This window comes from Saccostrea cucullata, unplaced genomic scaffold (genome assembly GCF_032062105.1).
Source record: "Saccostrea cucullata isolate Sc308-1 unplaced genomic scaffold, CSIRO_AGI_Scuc_v1 ctg15265, whole genome shotgun sequence".
Lineage (NCBI taxonomy): Eukaryota > Metazoa > Mollusca > Bivalvia > Ostreida > Ostreidae > Saccostrea > Saccostrea cuccullata.
In genome coordinates this window covers 31433-53553 of record NW_026935115.1, presented here as the reverse complement: position 1 = coordinate 53553, position 22121 = coordinate 31433, and the positions used below count along the sequence as shown (strand labels likewise).

Here is a 22121-nt window from a genome sequence, read left to right as displayed (position 1 = left end):
TAGCGATTTCTACCTAAAATCTGGTATTTTATTTTTAGCAAGAAGTAATTTTAGCGATTTAAAATGCTTACTAAAGAAGGTACATGTATTACAAATAATACGCAATTAATTTTTAGCGATATTCAAATTTAGCGATGTCAGAACCCTCGCTAATAATGCCAAAATTAAATCCTCGCTAAAAATTCTAGTTATACGGTAGCTTACAGACATCACCTTATACCTAGTTTACTCATAGAGGAGGTTTTATGAACTCTGGTGCAGCGCCTTCGGAATCTATTTGCTAAATTTGATAATTTATAAGTATAGATATATTTGGATCGAAGAATCATAGGGAAAATTTGACGGAAAAAAACATACATAAAGGGAAGAAAGGGAAGAGTCCTAGCATTTTCCAGTCTTCCGACATGAATTGTGCGGATAATATTTAGTTATTTTGAATTAACTAACTCCATTTTTCTACAAAAATACCGCGCACTGCAGTATATTATTTCGCGACTGATGCACTGAGACGGTATCGTTTCTAGTGATGCAGTAGTCAGGGATTTTTTAAATAATTTTTCCTGAAACGAAAACATCAAAAATAAATATCTACATGCGAAAAAACAATCTACAAAGACAAGCAATTCAGGAATGAAAGATGAAATGGAAAAATTTAATCAGTTCATATACTAGAAAATGAATGATAGTGATGTCTTCTCTTTACTCCAAAGACGGAAATATAGCTTAAATTCAATTATCAAAAATAAAATATCCAGGTTCTAACAAAACAGACTCAGTTTGGAATACTTACTAAAAGTAGACTGGCAGAGATATTAGAAAGGTGAATATAACATGAAGCTATTTTTATTATCATATCTATTCTTTTCTAATATGGTGGCTATAAAATTTAGGATGGATTACATGCATATAAACGACGCGGATTTTAAAACGTTTTGATTGATTGATTGATTGTATATTGTTTAAAGTCCCTCTCAAGAATTGTTCACTCATATGGAGGCGTCACCGTATGCCGGTGAAGGGCTTCAAATTTAGACCTATACTCGGCACACTCAGGGCCATTGCGCAGTGAGGGTTCTTTGCGTGCCAGCGCCCACCGCGACACGGGACAAACGTTTTAAAGGTCATATCCGAAAAACCCGTGACTTTCACTTCTGATGTCGAGCGCTTGGCAAAGGAACTACTTATATTAACGTCTTAGGTTTGACGCAGCGCCGCGAACGAGAATCGAACCCGGGCCTCCTGATCACGAAGCAAACACTCTACCACTAGGCTACCGTGAACTGTTTTAAAAAAACTCGCAGAAGCATTGGACTGATAATATCGGTTCGCCTTTTTCAGAAGCATTGAGATTGAGAAGTATGTATAAGTAAAAATTGATACAGCATCTCCTTTAATTTCGAAATAAATATTATTAGTCGTGCTTTTAAACCTAAGACCTGAAACAAATTTGTCATATCTTTTGTTAATGTCGACTTATTTTTCTCTGTAGACCGATCATTGCCAGTGTTAACATTTAAGAAGAAAATGAGCATCTGTACGACACTATCGTTTTCCCTTACCTTGGTATGTTTGGGACAGTCGCTACAATTAAGCTGCTCTTCCGAGCCAAAATGCACATGTTATTACGAAAGAGGGATGCTGAGCGTCAATTGTAGCTCGCTTAACCTAACTCACTCACCAAATTTTCAACAAAATGTTTCATTTATTTATCTAAACAAAAATCATCTAAAGGAAATTCCTACCGACATGCCACAGGAGATTGTGTGGCTAGATATAAGTAAAAATGATATCCTGAATCCAAAAAAGGAAGTTCTCGCGAGATACAAACATTTGCAATGGTTAAATATTGAACATAATTGCTTATGGTTAACAGAAAAGGAATGGCCATCACGCTTTTTCGAGAATCTGACAAAACTTGACACTCTGCTCATGAAAGATAATTGTTCAAAAATATCTTATTTTACGATCAAGGAGATGAAGTACTCCAAAGAATGCTTTTATGGACTTTCTTCATTAAGGCATATCGAACTGAACGGATTAGGTGGCCATAACTTTGAGGAAGCATTTGAAGCAAGTAATTCCATTGAAGTTCTTGTATTTACGGTAGATGGTGGTTATTGTTTTCTGAATAGTATCGAGAATGATACGTTCAAAATTTTTCAACATTTGAAAAATCTAACATTATTTAACTGTAATATCATACGCATGGAGAATGGAGCTTTTGCACACTTCAATGATCTCATATTTCTGGACGTTTCTGAAAACCCAGATCTTACGCTATCTGTATTAATCAATATTACTTATGATCTGCAGTATTCAAAAATTCAGACTTTTATCGCAAATAATCTGCATTGCCAACAAGGACTCTCATGGATATTAAGAATAGACCATATAAAATATCTTCAAAATACTTCTTTGAAAGAATTGTCTTTGGCAGGGAATAGAATAGGCATCATTGAGCATCGATTAACCAAGTACCTTCCAAAGTCATTGAAATATATAAATATAAGCAATAATCCGCTTATGTTCGGGGATTATGTTGTAGAAGGCGACTTTCTTTCAAATCTGGAAAGATTAAACATTGACCATACTGAAAGAGATGGAATGCGTAGGACAGGTTGCAATTATAACTCTAACAGTTGTGACAAGGTGGGGGATCTTAGTGTCGATGAAACATCAAATGAAGTGTCGAAAACATATAATTTTTATCAATTACCCCCCAAACTAAAATCTCTTAGCATGGCCAATAAGAAAATATACCTTCCTTACATAGGTAATTTTTGCGGATTCAGACCAACTAACTCATTAACACATCTGCATGTTCAAGGAAATCTGATCTATAATATACAGGAATTTAGTGGGTTTCAACATTTAGAATATCTTGATCTGTCAAATAACTTCTGCTTTAACATTACTAAACAGGCATTTCAAGATATGACGGGCTTGTTATTTCTGAATTTATCCAAAAATCTGTTAGGAAAAGAATTGCAGCGTCGAAATAGAGAGCATGTATTTGACCCACTCCATAATTTAAAGGTACTAGATTTGTCATATAACTGGATAACTGTCTTGCAAAAAGATTTATTTGCCTCTTTGTCAAACATAGAACATCTAGACTTAAGTAATAATGAATTAGAGAGTGTCACCTTTGACCTGTCAACTGCCTTAAGATTGCGTGTATTAAATTTATCCTCTAATAAAATTGTGATGTTGGATTCAAAAGCAATGAATTTTTTAGATGCTTCTAGGGAGAAACAACTCTCTATCCTGATGTCAAACAACCCATTACAATGTACATGCCAAAGCATGAAATTTCTAAAATGGATGAGAGCATCATCACATAAAATTTTTCAAGATAGAGAAAAATACACATGCGTATTCACGGACGAAAAAAGGATTAAAATGCGCAACTTGGGCCATATAATCTTTTCTTTAGAGCGGCAATGTATGTCATTTACAACAACAATAGTTATAGTGGCAATTATTTTGCTAATCATAATTATTTTTGTTTCCTTTGCAATAATGTATAGGTATAGATGGAAACTGCGTTATTTGTATTACGCTGGTAGGAGAATTTATAGAGGATATTCAAGAATCTTAGAATCGGGTTGTGACAATCACTTGTGTATCAGGTTAGCTTAACGGCCTGTAGCAATGATTTCCCATAGTTCTTTGTCGTTGCAAAAGTCACGTGATTAAAAAATTGGCTGGGACATTCCCGGGTGAGCTGCCGTGTGAGTAACACGTACATTAGAGGGCAGTCGAGTTTACTGCAGGGGCAGTATATTTTGCAGTATGCAACGTACAGAACCTAACTAGTAACTAAAGGCACGGAAGAGCAGACCGTGGTATGTATATTTTGTGTTTTTGAATTTATTCTTAGAGTGTATTTTGTAAGTATTCTTGTTTATCGAGTGACCTAAATATAACCTTGGCTTACATTCACTTGTCTAACTTACCTGTGTGAGCAGTCAAGTGTATCGGTAGCGAGAGTTTAAATACCCAGTTCTTTTACTGTCGATAGAATATTGTATGACTTTATTTGTATCACTTTTGAGTGTTTCTTTAGGTGTATTTTTGTGCTCGATATTTTTTTTGGCGAATTCTTTAAATGTATTGGGCGGAAGTGACAGCCGGAAGTGGTCGCCATATTGTTTTGAAATCACAATACAATGTATGCTTTTTATCATAACTTGTTGAACTATTTAGACAGACATATTTCATTTATACTTTATCTAAATATTACATCATTAAGTGTTGCCATTATAATATGTTGCCATATTAGAAAACTTATGAGTCCTGTAAATTGTAGCGTTATGACGTTGGTGAAGTACGAGGACGTAGCTGAGTGAGCTTACGATCCAGATGGGACAATACAGTCAAGCTTTCTGAGGGTTATCATCGCCTTTCCACAAGATCCGGGACTACAGCCCCAGAAGCGATCGGACGATTGATGAACCTAAGCTGAAACTTTTGTTGTTGAGATTCAGATAAGTCGATCTGAAAGGAGTTAGAACTTAGAGCTCGTGATTGTGGCAAACCTAGATAACAGAACTGTGCAAGTGAACATTACAGGGCAACAAAATAAATCATTATCTGAGATAATTTTATAAAGGAACATTTAGTCTGTCTGTCTGTCTGTCAAGTTATAAGGTTTATTGATTTTTTTTCTTACAAGTATATGTGAAAGAGAGGTGTGCAAGTGCGTGTGAGTGTTAGTGTGATTATGTAAATATAATTTTCTTTCATTTTGTAAATAAATTTCGTTAATTGGAACTGTCTTGAGTGTTATTTGGAGATAGCCTGGCTCAACCACGTTACACGGGTACAGTGTATCAGTTTGATGCTTTCATTTCGTACGCCGAAAGTGAAAGGGCAGAGTTTATACCAAACCTTTTGAAGCTTGAAAGAGAAAATAATTTTAAATTCTGTATACACAGTCGTGATTTTATAATTGGTGTTAACATAGCAGAAAACATAACCAATGCTATTCACAATAGCAAGCGTACTGTCTGTTTTCTGAGCAAAGCTTTCTTAGAATCTGAATTTTGTATATACGAGGCTCAAATGGCTCGAATGGAGAGTATCTATAGAGGAGGGGAAACAACTTTGTTCACTGTTCTTGCGGAAAGAGATCTTGGGGCTATTTTGCCACAATTTCTAAAGGATGTCATAAAAGAACAAACATATATTGAATATGATAGAGATATTCCAGAAGAGTTTTTGAATGCTTTGATTCAGGCATTAAGGGATATATAACGCAAAATCTATGCTGGAATGATAAGGCTCAAAACTTTGACGAAACACGAAAGAACGTTTGCAAGAAATGCTGACTTTAATTTGATAATCGGTAAATTATTTATTGAATAAATGTTGATGAATAACGTTCGTACCCCCAATACTATAGCTCTAACCACTTTCCAGGTTTTCTTATTTATCATCAATTCAGAACCTCCGAATATAACACAGGATTCTGAAGAAGGGCTTAAACTTGAGATCTTTACATGGTTGTTAGAGAGCATTTGAATAATCAATTTTGTTTGCTTGCAAATGGTACCATACAATATGTCTTATTTTTAGTCCAGTATCAAATACTTCGAAGTTCTGACAATAAGGCAAACACACTTTTTATTACTATTTTTTTTTTTTACCTTTTTCGTTGATTTAGTTTTCCCTGTATTTTTGAATATCATTGTATGTAAATATCTGCTTTGAATTTCATAACCAAAATAAATTGTTTTCGTAAAGCATTTAATCTTGCAAGACTTTTAATTTTTATTACATATAGAATTCGATTAAAACATATGCTTTGCAGTGAAGTTGTTTTGAAAAAAAATGTCTATATGGGAAGAAAGCATTATCAATTCCTAACACAACTTCATTTCTAATATGACTTTGATCGAATGTTAAAGAAAAAATATGAAAAGAACTTTTGCGGCTGAATATTCTGTCAGAATGTTTCAATTTTTAAAAGAAATATCTAAAAGATTGTATAAGAAAATTTAGTGACAAAATTTGAACTATGAATTTTTCCATTTTTTACTAAATCGTAGACCAAAGAGGAATTAGAAAGGCTAATGAATACCGGGTATGTATAATATCAAATCTCATCTTAGTAATCACTACTAAAAAAGAATCTGAATTGACTGAGAAGTTCATGTGTTTGCCCTACCAAAAAACCCATTCGTGTTTCACGATTGTGATTGATTGTAGTATGTTGTTTGACGTCCCTCTCGAGAATTTTCCACTATTATGGAGACGCCAACACATGCCTGTGGTGAACTGCAAATTTTGTCCTAAGCTCGGCATTCAGAGCCATTGAGCAGTAAGGAATCTTTTTTCGTGCCATTACCTACTGCAACACGGGGCCTCGGTTTTTACGGTCGCATCCGAAGGGCCGGTCTTCCCGTCCCACAGTGGGATTCTAATCTGCGACGTACATGTAAGGATCAACTACTGATTGTCACATCACAATAAGTAACTGAGATAGTAGCTACTGAATTAGATTCTTTTTTCCTTTATTGTTTGTGTCCATTAAAACTTGTAAAATGTATATCATTAGAACACTAACACTTGTAAAATATGAAAGCCCTAGTGCTAACGGTTCAAAAGTTATGGTCAACGTTTTCAATTGGGTCAAATTCCAGGGTAAAGGTCATTATGTCAAATTTGATGGTACCAAAAGAAAGATCTTGCCACAAGAAATACACCTTTGAATTTCTAAGCACTAGTACTTACGGTCCAAAAGGTATAGTTAAGCAAGGTTAAAGTATTTTAAAAGTGGGTCAAATTCTAAGTTCAAGGTCAAAAGGACAATTTTTATACCCATTGAAAGGTCTTCTCCCAATAAAAACACTATTGAAGTATTAAAGACCTCACACCAACTTCTCAAAATTTATGGCTATGGTTAAAGTCCGGAAATTGAATGTGGTACCTAAAGGAAGGACTGTCTTAAGGGATACGCCTGTGAAATATGAAAGACATACCCCACCCACTCAAAAGTTATGGACAAAGCTACATTTTTGCGGACATACAGACAGACAGACAGACGAAGAGGGCAAAAACTATATATCCACAAATCTTCGATTACGGGCAATAAAAATGCCCATAACAGGTTTTGTCACCATTCATTTCAGCATACTAGTATTTCCAAATAAAGCTTAGAAAATATTAAAATTTATGATGAGAATTGATTTCAATTCCGATTTTAATCAAAGTTAACTTTTTTTCAATCAGACTACAACTTATATCCAGTTCAAAATTTCAAATAATTAGATTTTAATTACTTTTCAGTTATTACAGAGAATTAATTTAGAGTCGCCATGAGCTAGTCTCTAAGTAATTTTAAGAAATCAAAGTTGCTTTTTTAAAAAACAAAACTGCATCTTCTGCAATTGAAAACGACAAAAATCTAATTTGTAACATGGAGCTAGTTAACACATTTATAATTTTGTTCAGTTTTCATCGACTCCTGGGTGACAGGGATAGTTTCGTACTAAAGACCCAGTCAAAATTCTTGAAAATCTTAGATATTCCCAGTTTGATGTGATACTTTATGTAGAAAAAAGATTAGAATAATTATGGGACACATTTGCAGTGAACCAGAGTACTTGCTAAAAATCATAATGTGCAACATGTAGCATATAGAGACTTATAAATGCGAAACTAAGACACATGGTCAGTTGCAGAGATAATTTAGCTGAAAAGCCGAAGGCCTTAGAAGAAGGTGTGTATCTCAGAGGGAAGGTGAATGATCCTATATCAATTGCTGAATTTTCTTTAGGGCATAGATTGATTTACAGAATTCTTGCGTTTTATCCTATTCGCTTGGGCCTGGGGTGGGCTATATTGGTGCAATTTAGGCCACAATCCAAAATCTGTATAGTCCCGGGGTGCATGTTTGGTACATGTGCACTCTAATAGGCAGATTTCATGTAATTTGTTGATATAATTTGTGAGTCATGGAAAACTGTTTCTATGTACATGTATTTATTGAACGCATATATATGTGTACCCCCTAAGCACATGTTTAGCATAGAAAAAAAATATCCCCTGTCACCCTAGAGTTTGTTTTATTTTGGGAACAATGGCATAATCGAAATACAGGCTCAAGCTTACTTAACAGAAATACCCGAAAACACAACATCGTTATTATTTCGATGATCCATTAAAAAATGAAAACATTTGGTGTAAAAAAAAAATAAGGACTCACATCCCCATAAAGGGAAAAGTGTACTCTAGTAAGAAAAAGTTCAATTTTCATAAACTTATTTAAAAATCAGATACATATTATGTGTTTCTTGTTTGAAGTAATATTACTTTCTAAAACATTTGTCCAAAGAATAAAACGAATCAACTCTGACATCTAGTTAAATTACAAAGTAGAACATTAAGAAATGCACAATATATATACACGAAAACAATTATTTAAGTACTGGCATTTATTAGACTATCTAACAAAACAGTGACATCTCAAAAAATCGTGCAACAACTGACAAAAATATGTAGGGAAAGCAGCAATTTACAGCAATATTTAAATTAAAGTTTTTTTTTTTATAAAAAAAAATATATATATATATATATAAATTGAAATGAAAGTTAAAAAAATTTTCATTTCTCACAAGTTTAAAGAAGGATTATATAGAGCATAACGATGTCTCCTATTTTGTCATTAGATTTGGTTTAGAAGTTTATAATATAAGTATGTAAGTAAATTATATGACAAAATATTCTAAAGAAATGTACACACGTTGAATGAAAAGAAAAAACAACACATTTTAGAATTTACAATGTGAATTTATAAAATCATTTTCCAACAGATTTATGTTTGCAATTTCGGAACACGATATATGCATTATGACTCTTTACCTTTTTGACAAAAATGGGAAAATCAATTATCACTTCCTTTTTGAAAACACAAAGAAATATAAAAAATTAACACCAATGGCATGCTTTGGACACAAAGACAAGCAGTCTTGAATATGAGATCTTATATAACAAACTATAAAACAAGTCACGAGATATATTCTTTAAAAATCTGAGATATTCCCTGTTTGATGTGAAACTTTATGCAGAAAAATGATTACAATAACTATGGGACACATAAGCAGTGAAGCAGAGTACTTGCTAAAAAACATAATGTTCAACATGTAGGTATTACTATGACACTGAACATATACAGATTTGTAAATGCAAAACTAAGACACATGGTCAGTTGCAGAGGAAATTCAGCTGAAGAGCCGTAGGCCTTAGAAGAAGGTGTGTATCTCAAAGGGAAGGTAAATGACCCCATATCAATTGCTGAATTTTCTTTAGGGCATAGATTGATTTACAGAATTCTTGTCGTTTTATCCTGCTCGCTTGGGCCTGGGGTGGGCTGTATGGGTGCGATTTAGGCCAAAACGTCGGAAAAACAAGACAAAACTTGTATAGTCCCGAGGTGCATTTTTGGTACATGTGCACTCTAATAGGCAGATTTCATGTACTTTGTTGATATAATTTGTGAGTCATGGGCATATTTAGTGTAATCAATTAGCCCCTAGAAAACTGTTTCTATGTACATGTATTTATGGAACGCATATATATGTGTACCCCCTCAGCACATGTTTAGCATAGAAAAAGCTTTCCCCTGCCACCCTAAAGTTTGTTTTATTTTGGGAGCACTGGCATAATCGAAATACAGGCTCAAGCTTACTTAACGGAAATACACGAAAACACAACATCGTTATTATTTCGATGATCCATTAAAAATGAAAACATTGGTTGTTTTAAAAAAATAATAAGGACTCACATCCCTATCAAGGGAAAGTGTACTCTAGTAAAAAAAAGTTCAATTTTCCATAAACTTATTAAAAAATCAGATATTATGTGTTCCTCGTTTGAAGTAATATTACTTTCTAAAACATTTGTCCAAAGAATAAAACGAATCAACTCTGACATCTAGTTAAATTACAAAGTAGAACACTAACAGCTGTACAGTATATATACACGAAAACAATTATTTAAGTACTGGCATTTATTAGACTATCTAACAAAACAGTGACATCTCAAATTATCGTGGAACAACTGACAAAAATATGTAGGAAAAGCAGCAATTTACAGCAATATGAAAATTAAGTTTTTTTTAAATAAATAATTTAAAAATTGAAATGAAAGTTGAACATTTTTCCATTTCTCTCAACTTAAAGAAGGATAATATGGAGCATAACCATGTCTCCTATTTTCTGATTAGATTTGGTTTCGAAGTTCATAATATAGGTATGTTAGTAAATTCATTTAGATAAATGTTGCTTCGTTAAACTATATTGTAATGACCTCAATAAAATCAATATGACGAAATAATATTAAGAAATGTACGAGGGTTGTTCGAAAAGTTCGTGGACGATGTCAATCTTAGTTATATTACTCGATAGAAATTTTGAATAAGCACGATATAATATGTAAAAATATTTGTTTTCTTGATGTGTGAAGTTTCATTCCATTCGATTTAACAGAAATCAATTTACTTCATTTTAAAATCAGCATGTATTGTACCCGCGGAGCACACTTAACGACAATGTAACGTCAAAAATATAACGTCAAGAATTTCTAAAAAATACTATCCCTATACATTTCACAAAGTATAATCCAATGCCACTCATTAAATCCTTTTTCTTATACTTTACATTTAATTTTTAAGAATTGCTCTCGTTGGATAAATTACTTTGTTGAGGTTTTAATTTCTATTTTAATTATTACCTAACTCTGCTTTCACAGGAAAAGCAGTCTGAAGCGCCTATGTCTTTCTTTGACGTTCCAACTTTTTATTAGATATTTTGTTCAGATTTTTACAGTTAAACCGTTTCTTCACAGATTGTTCTCATCCGAAACAGAGTCAAATACTGCCTGTACTATTTGTACACACCTGCACAACTCGCTTGTGACATATTTTCTTGATTCCTCTAACATTCTTAGAGTTTATTTATAATTTTTCCGAAGTTAAACACTCAATTGCATCTTTATCTGCTGCTCCGTGACGTTCTAAAGCATCATCGTTTTTGTCGTTTTCAATAAGGACAACCTTTCTTCTCAAGTTGATTTCTTTTCAACAAAACAAAATATAAAGCCATAATTTGGTATACAAATCGATGTTACAATTTTTAATTTGAATTTCTAGGTTGTTGTTCGTTTTTGCTCCATTTTATAGAGAATGTGACTACAGACATTATCTAGTGTATTGTCTGTAACTCACTAAATTTTGACCTGCTCCGCGACCCGATTTTTGTATTTTTAAAATCTGGAAAAATTTTGCATTAATCGTAATATTTTGAAAAAAATTAATAGAAATAATTTGGATTTATTGTTAAAATATTTGTACCAAATTTGGATCACATTTGACTTCAAATAAAAAATATATGACAGTTGTCCTCGAACTTTTCGAACAACCCTCGTACACACGTTGAACGAAAAAAAAAAATAATTTGAATTTACAATGTGAATTTACAAACTCATTTTGCAACACATTTATGTTTGCAATTTTTGACGGGTTCGGAACATGATATATGTATATGTTTCATGACTTTTTCCCTTTCTAACAAAAAAATGGGAGAATCAATGATCATTTCCTGGTTGTAAGCACAAAGAAGCAAAAATTTTACACCGATGGCGTGCTTTGGACAGAAAGACAAGCAGTCTTGCTTTCCTTTTTTAGAATATGAGATCTTATATATATATATATATATATATATATATATATATATATATATATATATATATATATATATATATATATATATATATATATATATATATATATATATATATATATAAACTATAAAACTATAAAACAAGTCACGAAATATTTTCTGAACCACACAATGCAGGTGGATATTTATTTGGGTTACATATTTTGCATTTCTTTAGAGGCAGTAATACAAACAGGTAAGAAAAATAAAAGATGTAATGTTTAAGCAGTTTTTCATTAGGATTCATTCTGTAATCATTTTCATGGTATGTCTGATAAACAGGCAGGAGAAAATCTATTTTTTTTTTTATCTATTTTGTTTCAGAACATACAATATTAAATTTTAAAAATGGACCCGATAGATTTTTCTAAAAATGTGTGCGTAAATTTATTTAAAAAATACTTTAATAAATCCACCTTTAAGACAGATGATGCAAACAAAAAATGAGTGCATGGACTTGTATAAATTAAATAAAAAATATGTAAATGATTAGGAAAAATAAATTTATTTATGAAGATGTTAGAAAATCGATGTTCTGAATTCTACCTTTCTGCAATTAATCTTTTAAATATATTTACCATTTTGTCGAATCATTTTATAACTTTGAATTAACAAGTTTATTCAGAGAATCTGAGTCCCACGCTGAAGAAAAAAAGAAAAGAATGCGCTGATCCGGGAGGAGGGTCGAGGGGGCACTTTAAAAAGGGCATGAGGGACATAAGGAGTTATGGCATAAAATTTAATTGTAAAACTCAAAAGTTCTTGAGATATCACCAGAAAATGAGCGTTTAAAACGCGCACAGAATGTGTGAATTTACGACCTTGACCTTTGGTCTTTTAACCTCAAAATAGGGGTCTTCCTCATGTCATAGGGAGCTGTGTTATAAAATGTCATTGCAGAAGCTCATACTCTTCTCGAGATATCGCGCGGGAAAAAAAGTGTTAACATAGACATAATATTTGAATTTATGACCTTAAATTTTGACCTTTTGACCTCATAACCAATAAAGATCTTTTTTGGGCCGTAGGGAGTTGTCAGGTAAACTTTTATTGCAAAAGCTCCAAGGGTTCTCGAGCGTTGCGGAAAGAAATGATACAGATTGACAGAAAGCTAGACTGTCGAACGGACGGACAAAGAGATTGAAATTAATATCTCTCACTTTAAATGGGGGACAAAAATGAAAATCTTGCGGTTTAACTTATTCCACATTTTGCTTATATAAACATGATTTAAGCTGTATTTTCACAAAATTGTTGTAAAAGTTTGCATCATCTGTCCTTAATAAAAATTACAATGATTCTACATTTCTTTCACTTAATTTAATATATAAACTAATGTTTTCAGCCGGAAAGTGATATCAACAAGAGATCTTCACCTTTTTCATTCGACTTTTGGGCTGAAGCAATGTAATCCATTGTGCATATTTGCTAAGTTCGTCTTCATTTACCTTGTAGACAAAGCATCGATAGTCATACTTCAAGACAATGAGTCTCATCGCAACTCTATTGTTCTGTGTTTACCTGACTTTTTTGAAGCAGACACTACAATTGAGCTGCTCTTCTGAACCAAACTGCCGATGTTATTTTTATAGAGGAATGCTAATCGCTGATTGTAACTCACTAAACCTAACTCATTCTCCAAGATTCTACCTGAATATTAGATGGATCTTACTTTATAACAATCGTCTTACAGAAATACCTACTGACATGCCGCAAGAGATCGTGAAGCTAGATATAAGCGATAACAATATTCGAAATCCAAAAAAGGTCGTTCTTTCAAGATACAGGCATCTACAATGGCTAAATATTGGATATAATTGTCTTTGGGCAGGACATAGAGAGTGGCCGTCACGCTTTTTTGAGAACCTGAAAAAACTCGATACCTTACTCATGAATGATAAATGTTTTGAAATCCCCGACAGTAGGCTCAAGGAAATGAAGTACTCCAATGGGAGCTTTTACGGACTTTCGTCACTAAGGCATATCGAAATGAATGGATTAGGTGGCCATAACTTCGTGGACGCATTTGAAAAAAATAATTCGGTCGAAGTTCTTGTGCTTTCGATACAGAGTGGTCGTTGTTTTCTGAAAAGCATCGAGAATGACACGTTCTATGTATTCAAACAATTGAAAAAACTTACATTATTAAACTGTGAAATCAAGTACATAGAGAAAGGAGCCTTTAGACACTTATATAATCTTGTATATCTAGATGTTTCAGAAAACCGAGACCTAACGTTATCTGTATTGCCCAATATTACTTATGATCTGCAATATACCAAAATTCATACATTTACTGCAAATAGTCTTCATTGTAAGAATGGACTTTCGCTGATATTAAGAATAAGCCATATAGAATATCTCAGGAATACTCTCTTAAGAGAGTTGTCGTTGGGAGATAATAGAATTGGGATCATTGAGCATCGACTAACTGAGTACCTTCCCAAGTCATTGACTTACATCAATATTAAAAATAACCCGCTGATTTACGGGGAATATATATTTGAAGGAGACTTTCTTTCAAATCTAGAAAGGTTAGACAGTGACCGCACAAACAAGGAAACTTTTCATGAACTTGGCTGTAATTATAATTCTAACAGTTGTAACAAAGAGAAAGAAATTACTGTTGAGGAAACGGAATATAAAGAGTCACCACCTTTTAATTTTTATCAATTACCCCCTAAGCTAAAATCACTAAGCATTGCTAATCAGAAAATATTTCTCCCTTTGATTGACAACGCTTATGGCTTCAGATCGAAGAATTCATTAAAACATTTGCATGTTCAAGGAAATCTAATATATGACATACAATATTTTAGTGGTCTTTGGCGTCTGGAATACGTTGATCTCTCGAACAACTTTTGCTTCAACATTACCAAACAGTCATTTAGAAATATGAGTAATTTGTTATTCCTGAACTTATCAAGAAATCTTTTAGGAAAGGAATTAAAACGTCAGTCCGCAGAACATGTCTTTGATCACCTCCATGGTTTGAAGGTGCTGGATCTGTCCTACAACTGGATAAATCTTTTGTATAAAGATGTGTTTGTTTCCATGTCAAATATTGAGCACCTAAACTTAAGTAATAACGAAATAGGAAGTGTCACTTTTGATCTGTCTGCTGCATTAAAATTGCGTAGCATAGATTTGTCTTCCAATAAAATTGTGATGTTGGACTCAAAAGCAATGGACTTTTTAGATGCTTTGAGGGAGAAACAACTCTCTATCCAGATGTCAAACAACCCTTTGCAGTGTACATGTCAAAGTTTGAAGTTCCTCAAATGGATGAAAGCATCGTTAAATAAACACTTTGTTGGCAGAGACGATTACACTTGCACATTCACAGATGGAAAAAAGATTGAACTTGCGCCACTTAGACCAGATAATTACTTCTTTAGAGCGTCAATGTACGTCATTTACAACAACTATAGTCATAATAACCATTATTTTACTGGTCACAATCATTCTTATATCATTTGCAATAACGTATAGGTATAGATGGAAACTGCGATACTTGTATTACGCTGGTAAGAGAAGTTATAGAGGATATTCAAGGATTTTGGACTCTGGAAGAGAGTATCAGTTTGATGCGTTTATTTCGTACGCTGAAAGTGAAAGGATCAAGTTCATACCAAACCTTTTGAAGCTTGAAAGAGAAAATGATTTTAAATTCTGCATACACAGTCGTGACTTTATAATTGGTGTTAATATAGCAGAAAACATTACCAATGCTATTCACAACAGCAAGCGTACTGTCTGTTTTCTGAGTAAAGCTTTCTTACAATCTGAATTTTGTACATATGAGGCTCAAATGGCTCGAATGGAGAGTATCTATAGAGGAGGGGAGACAACTTTGTTCAATGTTCTTGTGGACAAAGATCTTGGAGCTGTCTTGCCGCAATTTCTGAAGGACGTAATCAGAGAACAGACATATCTGGAATATGATAAGGAAGTTCCAGAGGAGTTCTGGAATGCTATAACTCAGGCATTAAGAGAAATATAGAATGAGGTCTTCATGCATATCGTAAAAATAGTCAAAAATTGTCAGACCCTTAGTCATGCAAAGACACATTTAAAAAACAATGTAAGGGAATTTGCATTGCCATTTTATTATAAAAGGCAATCGACATTCAAATACCAGTTTAATTCTCTTCCCGTTATGCGTCATTATAGACAACGTAATACTAATAGTATTTCCCTTACGATATTTTTAAACCGAAGGATGTTTTCTGTTACGTTTGGTAGAAACCGACCCAGAAATTCTGGAATACGGAGTATTGATGGAACATGGCTGATAAAAATCGGCAATATATCTGGTTTCTGGCACCTAATTCCATCTCTGATGTTTTAGAGGTTCGTGTTTGCTCTGTTCCTGATTTGTATTGTATAAATGCATCTTTGAGTTTGAATTCTTTTCGTAATCACCATATATTTCTGTAAATTAAGTTACAATGTACTTTAAAAACCTCCTTATTTATGTATGTGTGTGAGGTTATTTTTCCATGCCTTTGTAACAATCTGAGCTGCTTCGAATAAATAATGGAATTTCTTATTCTTTGTTATATTTGTGTAATAATTTTATTTATAATTTTATATTTATTATATAAGACACGCACCTTTTAGTGAAATCCTCTTCAATATGAATTGTTTATCAATAAAAAAATCATTTATCATTTAGATTTATGATTGATTGATTGATTGAATATTGTTTAACGCCGAGTCGGCAATTTATCAGCCATGTTTTGGATTCTGAAGAGACAGGTAGACTTCAAACACATCATTTGGCGAAATCGAAAATTTTAGATCTTCCTTAAACATTGTAGTTTAAAGTAATGACGTAGAAGCAATGACCTTAAAAGGTCTTATTACAGGGAGTCTCAATCTCTCAATTGACAACAGATTATCACCTTTCGAAACTTACCTGGTATGTCAGACGTTGAGCAATGTTTGAAGAGGAAGACCTGAACACTTTATCACAATGGATTAATTTTTTTAGAAATATATTTAAGGGCCGTTTAAGAAAATTAATAAGCAAACCATCTGTCCTTCTGTTTTCACTTAATGAGAAATGATAAAAGAATTAGAAAGGTTACAAAGGTAGCAATGCACCATGGTTTTATTAGATAATTAAGACTTGAAACAATATCGTCTTTTTATAAACTAATTACAATACGTGATATCTACTCTAAGGCATCTGAGTGATTGATTGTTACTCTTTTACTCTAAGGGTTATATATATATATATATATATCCTTTGACGGTTCATCTTGAGACAAAATGCTCACTCTTAAAAATAAATCAGAAATTTCTGACATTAAAGTTGAATATTTGATACAGTCATTGACCAGGTGAACAACAACAGTTCCCATGGTTTCACCGTTGAGTATCAACGGTATGTCAGACGTTGAGCAATGTTTGAAGAGGAAGACCTGAACACTTTCTCACAATGGAATAATTTTTTTTTAGAAATATATCTAAGGGTCGTATAAGAAAGTTAATATGCAAACCATCTATTCTTCTGTTTTCACTTAATGAGAAGTGATAAAAGAATTAGAAAGGTTACAAAGGTAGCAATGCACCATGGTTTTATTAGATAAGACTTGAAACAATATCGTCTTTTTATAAACTAATTACAATACGTGATATCTACTCTAAGGCACCTGAGTGATTGATTGTTGCTCTTTTACTCTAAGGGTTATAAAGCCAAATTTCTAGCCTTTGACGGTTCATCTTGAGACAAAATGCTCACTCTTAAAAATAAATCAGAAATTTCTGACATTAAAGTTGAATATTTGATACAGTCATTGACCAGGTGAACAACAACAGTTCCCATATTTCACCTTTCGAAAATCAACGGTATGTCAGACGTTGAGCAATGTTTGAAGAGGAAGACCTGAACACTTTATCACAATGGAATAATTTTTTTTAGAAATATATCTAAGGGTCGTATAAGAAAGTTAATATGCAAACCATCTATTCTTCTGTTTTCACTTAATGAGAAGTGATAAAAGAATTAGAAATGTTACAAAGGTAGCAATGCACCATGGTTTTATTAGATAAGACTTGAAACAATATCGTCTTTTTACATACATGTCCAAGTAAGGCTAATTATTAAATAAAATTAATAACTAAATGTTAGAAGTAATTATTTTCGATATCAATGTCGATATCCAATATTCAGCACTATTAATTGGAAATATTTGGTGCTTCAAAATCACTTTCATTGTTCATATTTTAACATTTCGACAATATCATGACGATATCGTTTCGATATCCCCCTATTCCACTATTTATTTTCACATCTCAGGTATAACATAATTTTACAAAGTCACAAGTGAAGTCAAAATGGATCTTTATTGGCATGAATATGAAAATAAATTATGATTAATATATGCATAAGGGTTGTTATTGTTTAAGATTAGATTTAGAGTAAGATGTTGGGTTAGGGAGACAATTCTTGAAAATGATTTAAAAATGATGATTCGATATCGATACTATATACGTCGATATCTTACGATATCGACAGTTTTTAAGTAAACTTTTTAAACACAGAAGTGTTGTAAAAATAAAGTTTTTGTATTTTGAAGGTTGGTAAAGTTATATGCTTTTAAAGATTGACTCGATATCCACACAATATCGTCATATCGATTTATCGAAGGCAGATAAAATTTTTGAAAAAGTAAAGTAATTAAATATAAACACATTCAAAGTAACAGGGAAGGTATTTTACCATATATTGAGCAAACATGATTCGATATCGAAGCCTGATATCGTTTATCAACGATATCGACACTTCACAAAGATTTATAAAGTTTAAAGTAACAGTTGTTAGAAACACGATATTAAGGATTGAAACCACAATTCTTGGAACAACCATAATTCGATATCGGCACGATATCGAAAATATTGAACAGTATGGAAATAGTCCTAAAACAGGAAGTATTGTAATAAACACAGTAGAATAGAGAAATATAATAGAAAACTATAAAAAAGTAATGTGTCGATATCAAAACTACATCGTGTCTTGGACATAACTCTCTTTTTATAAACTAATTACAATACGTGATATCTACTCTAAGGCACCTGAGTGATTGATTGTTGCTCTTTTACTCTAAGGGTTATAAAGCCAAATTTCTAGCCTTTGACGGTTCATTTGATACAAAATGCTCACTCTTAAAAATAAATCAGAAATTTCTGACATTAAAGTTGAATATTTGATACAGTCATTGACCAGGTGAATAACAACAGTTCCCATGGTTTCACCGTTGAGTATCAACGGTATGTCAGACGTTGAGCAATGTTTGAAGAGGAAGACCTGAACACTTTATCACAATGGAATAATTTCTTTTAGAAATATATCTAAGGGTCATATAAAAAAGTTAATATGCAAACCATCTATTCTTCTGTTTTCACTTAATGAGAAGTGATAAAAGAATTAGAAAGGTTACAAAGGTAGCAATGCACCATGGTTTTATTAGATAAGACTTGAAACAATATCTATATATATAGCCTTTGACGGTTCATCTTGAGACAAAATGCTCACTCTTAAAAATAAATCAGAAATTTCTGACATTAAAGTTGAATATTTGATACAGTCATTGACCAGGTGAACAACAACAATTCCCATGGTTTCACCGTTGAGTATCAGCATTTAGAGACCCCTCTCCCCCTTTTGTTTAAGGGAAAATCAATTCATACACTGTATAAACCTAAGACCTTTTATTTTTTGGTAAAATATTCTCCGTGTATGCCTTTATGCATTTTTTACAATGTCTCAATGACCAGCAAACAAATGAAACGATATCGACTCAGAACAATGATGAAATTAACCAACATCCTTTCAGTACATTCAGTACTTTGATTCCTGCAGAAGTGAAAGTGACGAAATTCTTGTGAATGTTCAAGATAGACATTGCCATTTAACGCTAAACTTGTTTAAAGACTATTAAATTTTGGCAAAATGTGTAAGTACCTTCTTCAGGCTTCATAACATTTTTGGAAAACAAAACCGAAAATGGCTTAGTATATCTGACTTATATTTGCAATATATATTGATATATTTCAATTTTACTATTTGACAAATATTAGCAAATCAGGAATTGTTTATATTTTACTCCTAAAAATAATTACTTATATTAAACCATCCCTTGATTGCCTTATGTTTATCATTCCTATTATCTATAAATCACATTATATACCATATTGTGTAAATTCAACCAATACAGTCGACGTTTAATCTTAACGAAAATCTCGGGCCAAATCCAAAGTAAAATTAAACCATCGGCACGTCTAATTTGGCTTGAAATTAAAAACCTTAATAGTCATCCTTGAAATTAGACTCATTTTATTTTAAAAATTTAAACATTGCAACAATTCAACTTCATAAAATTTTCCATGACCTTACCGTTTTATCGATTCATCGAGAAAGGAAGAGGAGGAAACGACTAAATATTAGACTATATTGAAATGGACCTAAATTATCCGGAATGATAGGTTGTGACTAAGGGTGTATAAAATTATAAATCTGAAAGGACTTAAACATTTATATTTTCTTCGACAAGGCCCTCTAGCAAACTGTTAAAATTTTGGGTCTACTACATCTGCTTCATATTTACATGTTTTACTGACTTCAGACAAGTGGGACAAGTAAATACTCAATTGTTTGATAAATGAGATGATTCCAGCTTTCCAAACATCAAATTTCGTTATTGATGTAGAAATATTCTGTTATCATCAACATATGATGCTTACGTCTCACAAAATAGTCAGTTGTTAATACTCTAAAGCATGTTCTGAAATAGAGTGTTTTATTTTTAAATTGAGGCAGTCAGTCTTCTAAAATTGAAGTTGATGTAATTGGCACTTCAAACTATTTCTTTCAAAGTCAGCACGAGCAACAGGGAATGTTTTATCCTCTTTAGCGTCCTGACTCCATATTTTGATGTTACCGACTTTAAAAAAAATGGCGATTTGAAAAACTTTATTTACTTTGTTTTATTGGGCGGGGGGGGGGGGGGGGATCCCGGTGCACCTCTGATTTATACCATTTGTTAGAATATGCTTTAGAATAACATGTCTGAATTTTCTTCTGATATTTTTATGGAATATGTGATATCAAAATATGCTATTATATGCATTTACTTTCATCATTTCTAGATCTCACAAATATAAAATCTTACACAATGTTTCTGCTCTGAAAGATATTTAATACGCAATGAAAGTAATACAATGAAAGTAAAACAATTTCAGCATACCATGCAGGAGGAAATTCGACAGGATTGGCCTGTTAGCTTGACAATTAAAAAAAGAAACAACTATCATACCACTGAGAAGAATACTAGAACTTTTCTGTAATAATATATAAAAGTGGAAAATAACTAAAATGATAGCCCGCTTGCGTAATATACATATGAGTGGTTTTAAGGATCGATACCCGGATTCTATGATTTATGTATATGCCCTGTAATCGAATATTCGGAGGCATATAGTTTTCACCTTGCATGCCGTTTGTAAAGCTTATTTTTTCCTGTTTATCTGCTTGTCTGATTTTCATCTTAAACTATAACCTTGCTCATAACAATTCATTGACTGGTGCTATGACCTTCATATATGACATGTCTATTTCACAAGTCTATTCCTTGTGTTAAAACCGTCCCCTCGGCACTAATAATTTTAATCCTTGGACCTCGTACTTTGAGTTTGAAATACCTTCAGATAACGTTATTCGTAACCATAAATTAATTGTAATTTTGATTTAATTAATTTTAAATTGTTGATACCATGGCTTTCATATTTAACAAGTTATTATGAAATCTTTCTTATTTTGAACAATTAAAAAAAAACATTATCGCTTTTAAAAAAGCAGGGAAACTTAAGTTTAAAGCTAAACGCTACTCGTAAATAGGCACAGTCCGCCATATTTCCCGTTCTTCAACTCTATCCCTACTCTCACCGTATATAAAATGATTTAATCAGGCCTTTATTTCACTGTAGAGATCTGAAAAAAAAAGTACACCTTACACTGCGTGCTACTCAATCTCGATGAAATTATCAAATTTATCATAAAATTCGGGTATCGATGCCGGTACCTCTCACATGCAAAGCGAGCGCTCTACCACTTGAGGTAATTCCAGATAAGATTTAAATTTGGAGTTCAAATAAAATGTACTTCAAAAACTTTGTGTCACTCAATACATCGGATTCTGAGTATGCAGTACCACAGGTGAAAACATTGAAAACAACCAGTGTATTTTCTCATTCTTACAGATTTGCAATGTGTAATTTAACTTAAAAGGCCATATGAAGCAAAAAAAAAAAAAATCACTAATTAAAATGATTTTTTCTTTTATTTCAAAAATGGTTCACATTATTCTAAAGGACATAAAGCAAACACCCTTA

The 22121-nt window shown here is 32.6% G+C and overlaps 2 protein-coding genes across 2 annotated transcripts; both read left to right on the top strand.

The window, feature by feature from the left end:
* Nucleotides 1–1661: 1661 nt before the first annotated feature.
* LOC134241911 (toll-like receptor 4) lies at nucleotides 1662–3642 on the top strand. Its single transcript, XM_062723925.1, has one exon. The coding sequence runs from the start codon at nucleotides 1747–1749 to the stop codon at nucleotides 3640–3642; it is 1896 nt and encodes a 631-aa protein (XP_062579909.1). The 5' UTR covers nucleotides 1662–1746.
* A 9563-nt stretch (nucleotides 3643–13205) lies between these two features.
* On the top strand, nucleotides 13206–15806 carry LOC134241910 (toll-like receptor 4). Its single transcript, XM_062723924.1, has one exon. The coding sequence runs from the start codon at nucleotides 13209–13211 to the stop codon at nucleotides 15213–15215; it is 2007 nt and encodes a 668-aa protein (XP_062579908.1). The 5' UTR covers nucleotides 13206–13208; the 3' UTR covers nucleotides 15216–15806.
* The last annotated feature ends 6315 nt before the right edge of the window (nucleotides 15807–22121 follow it).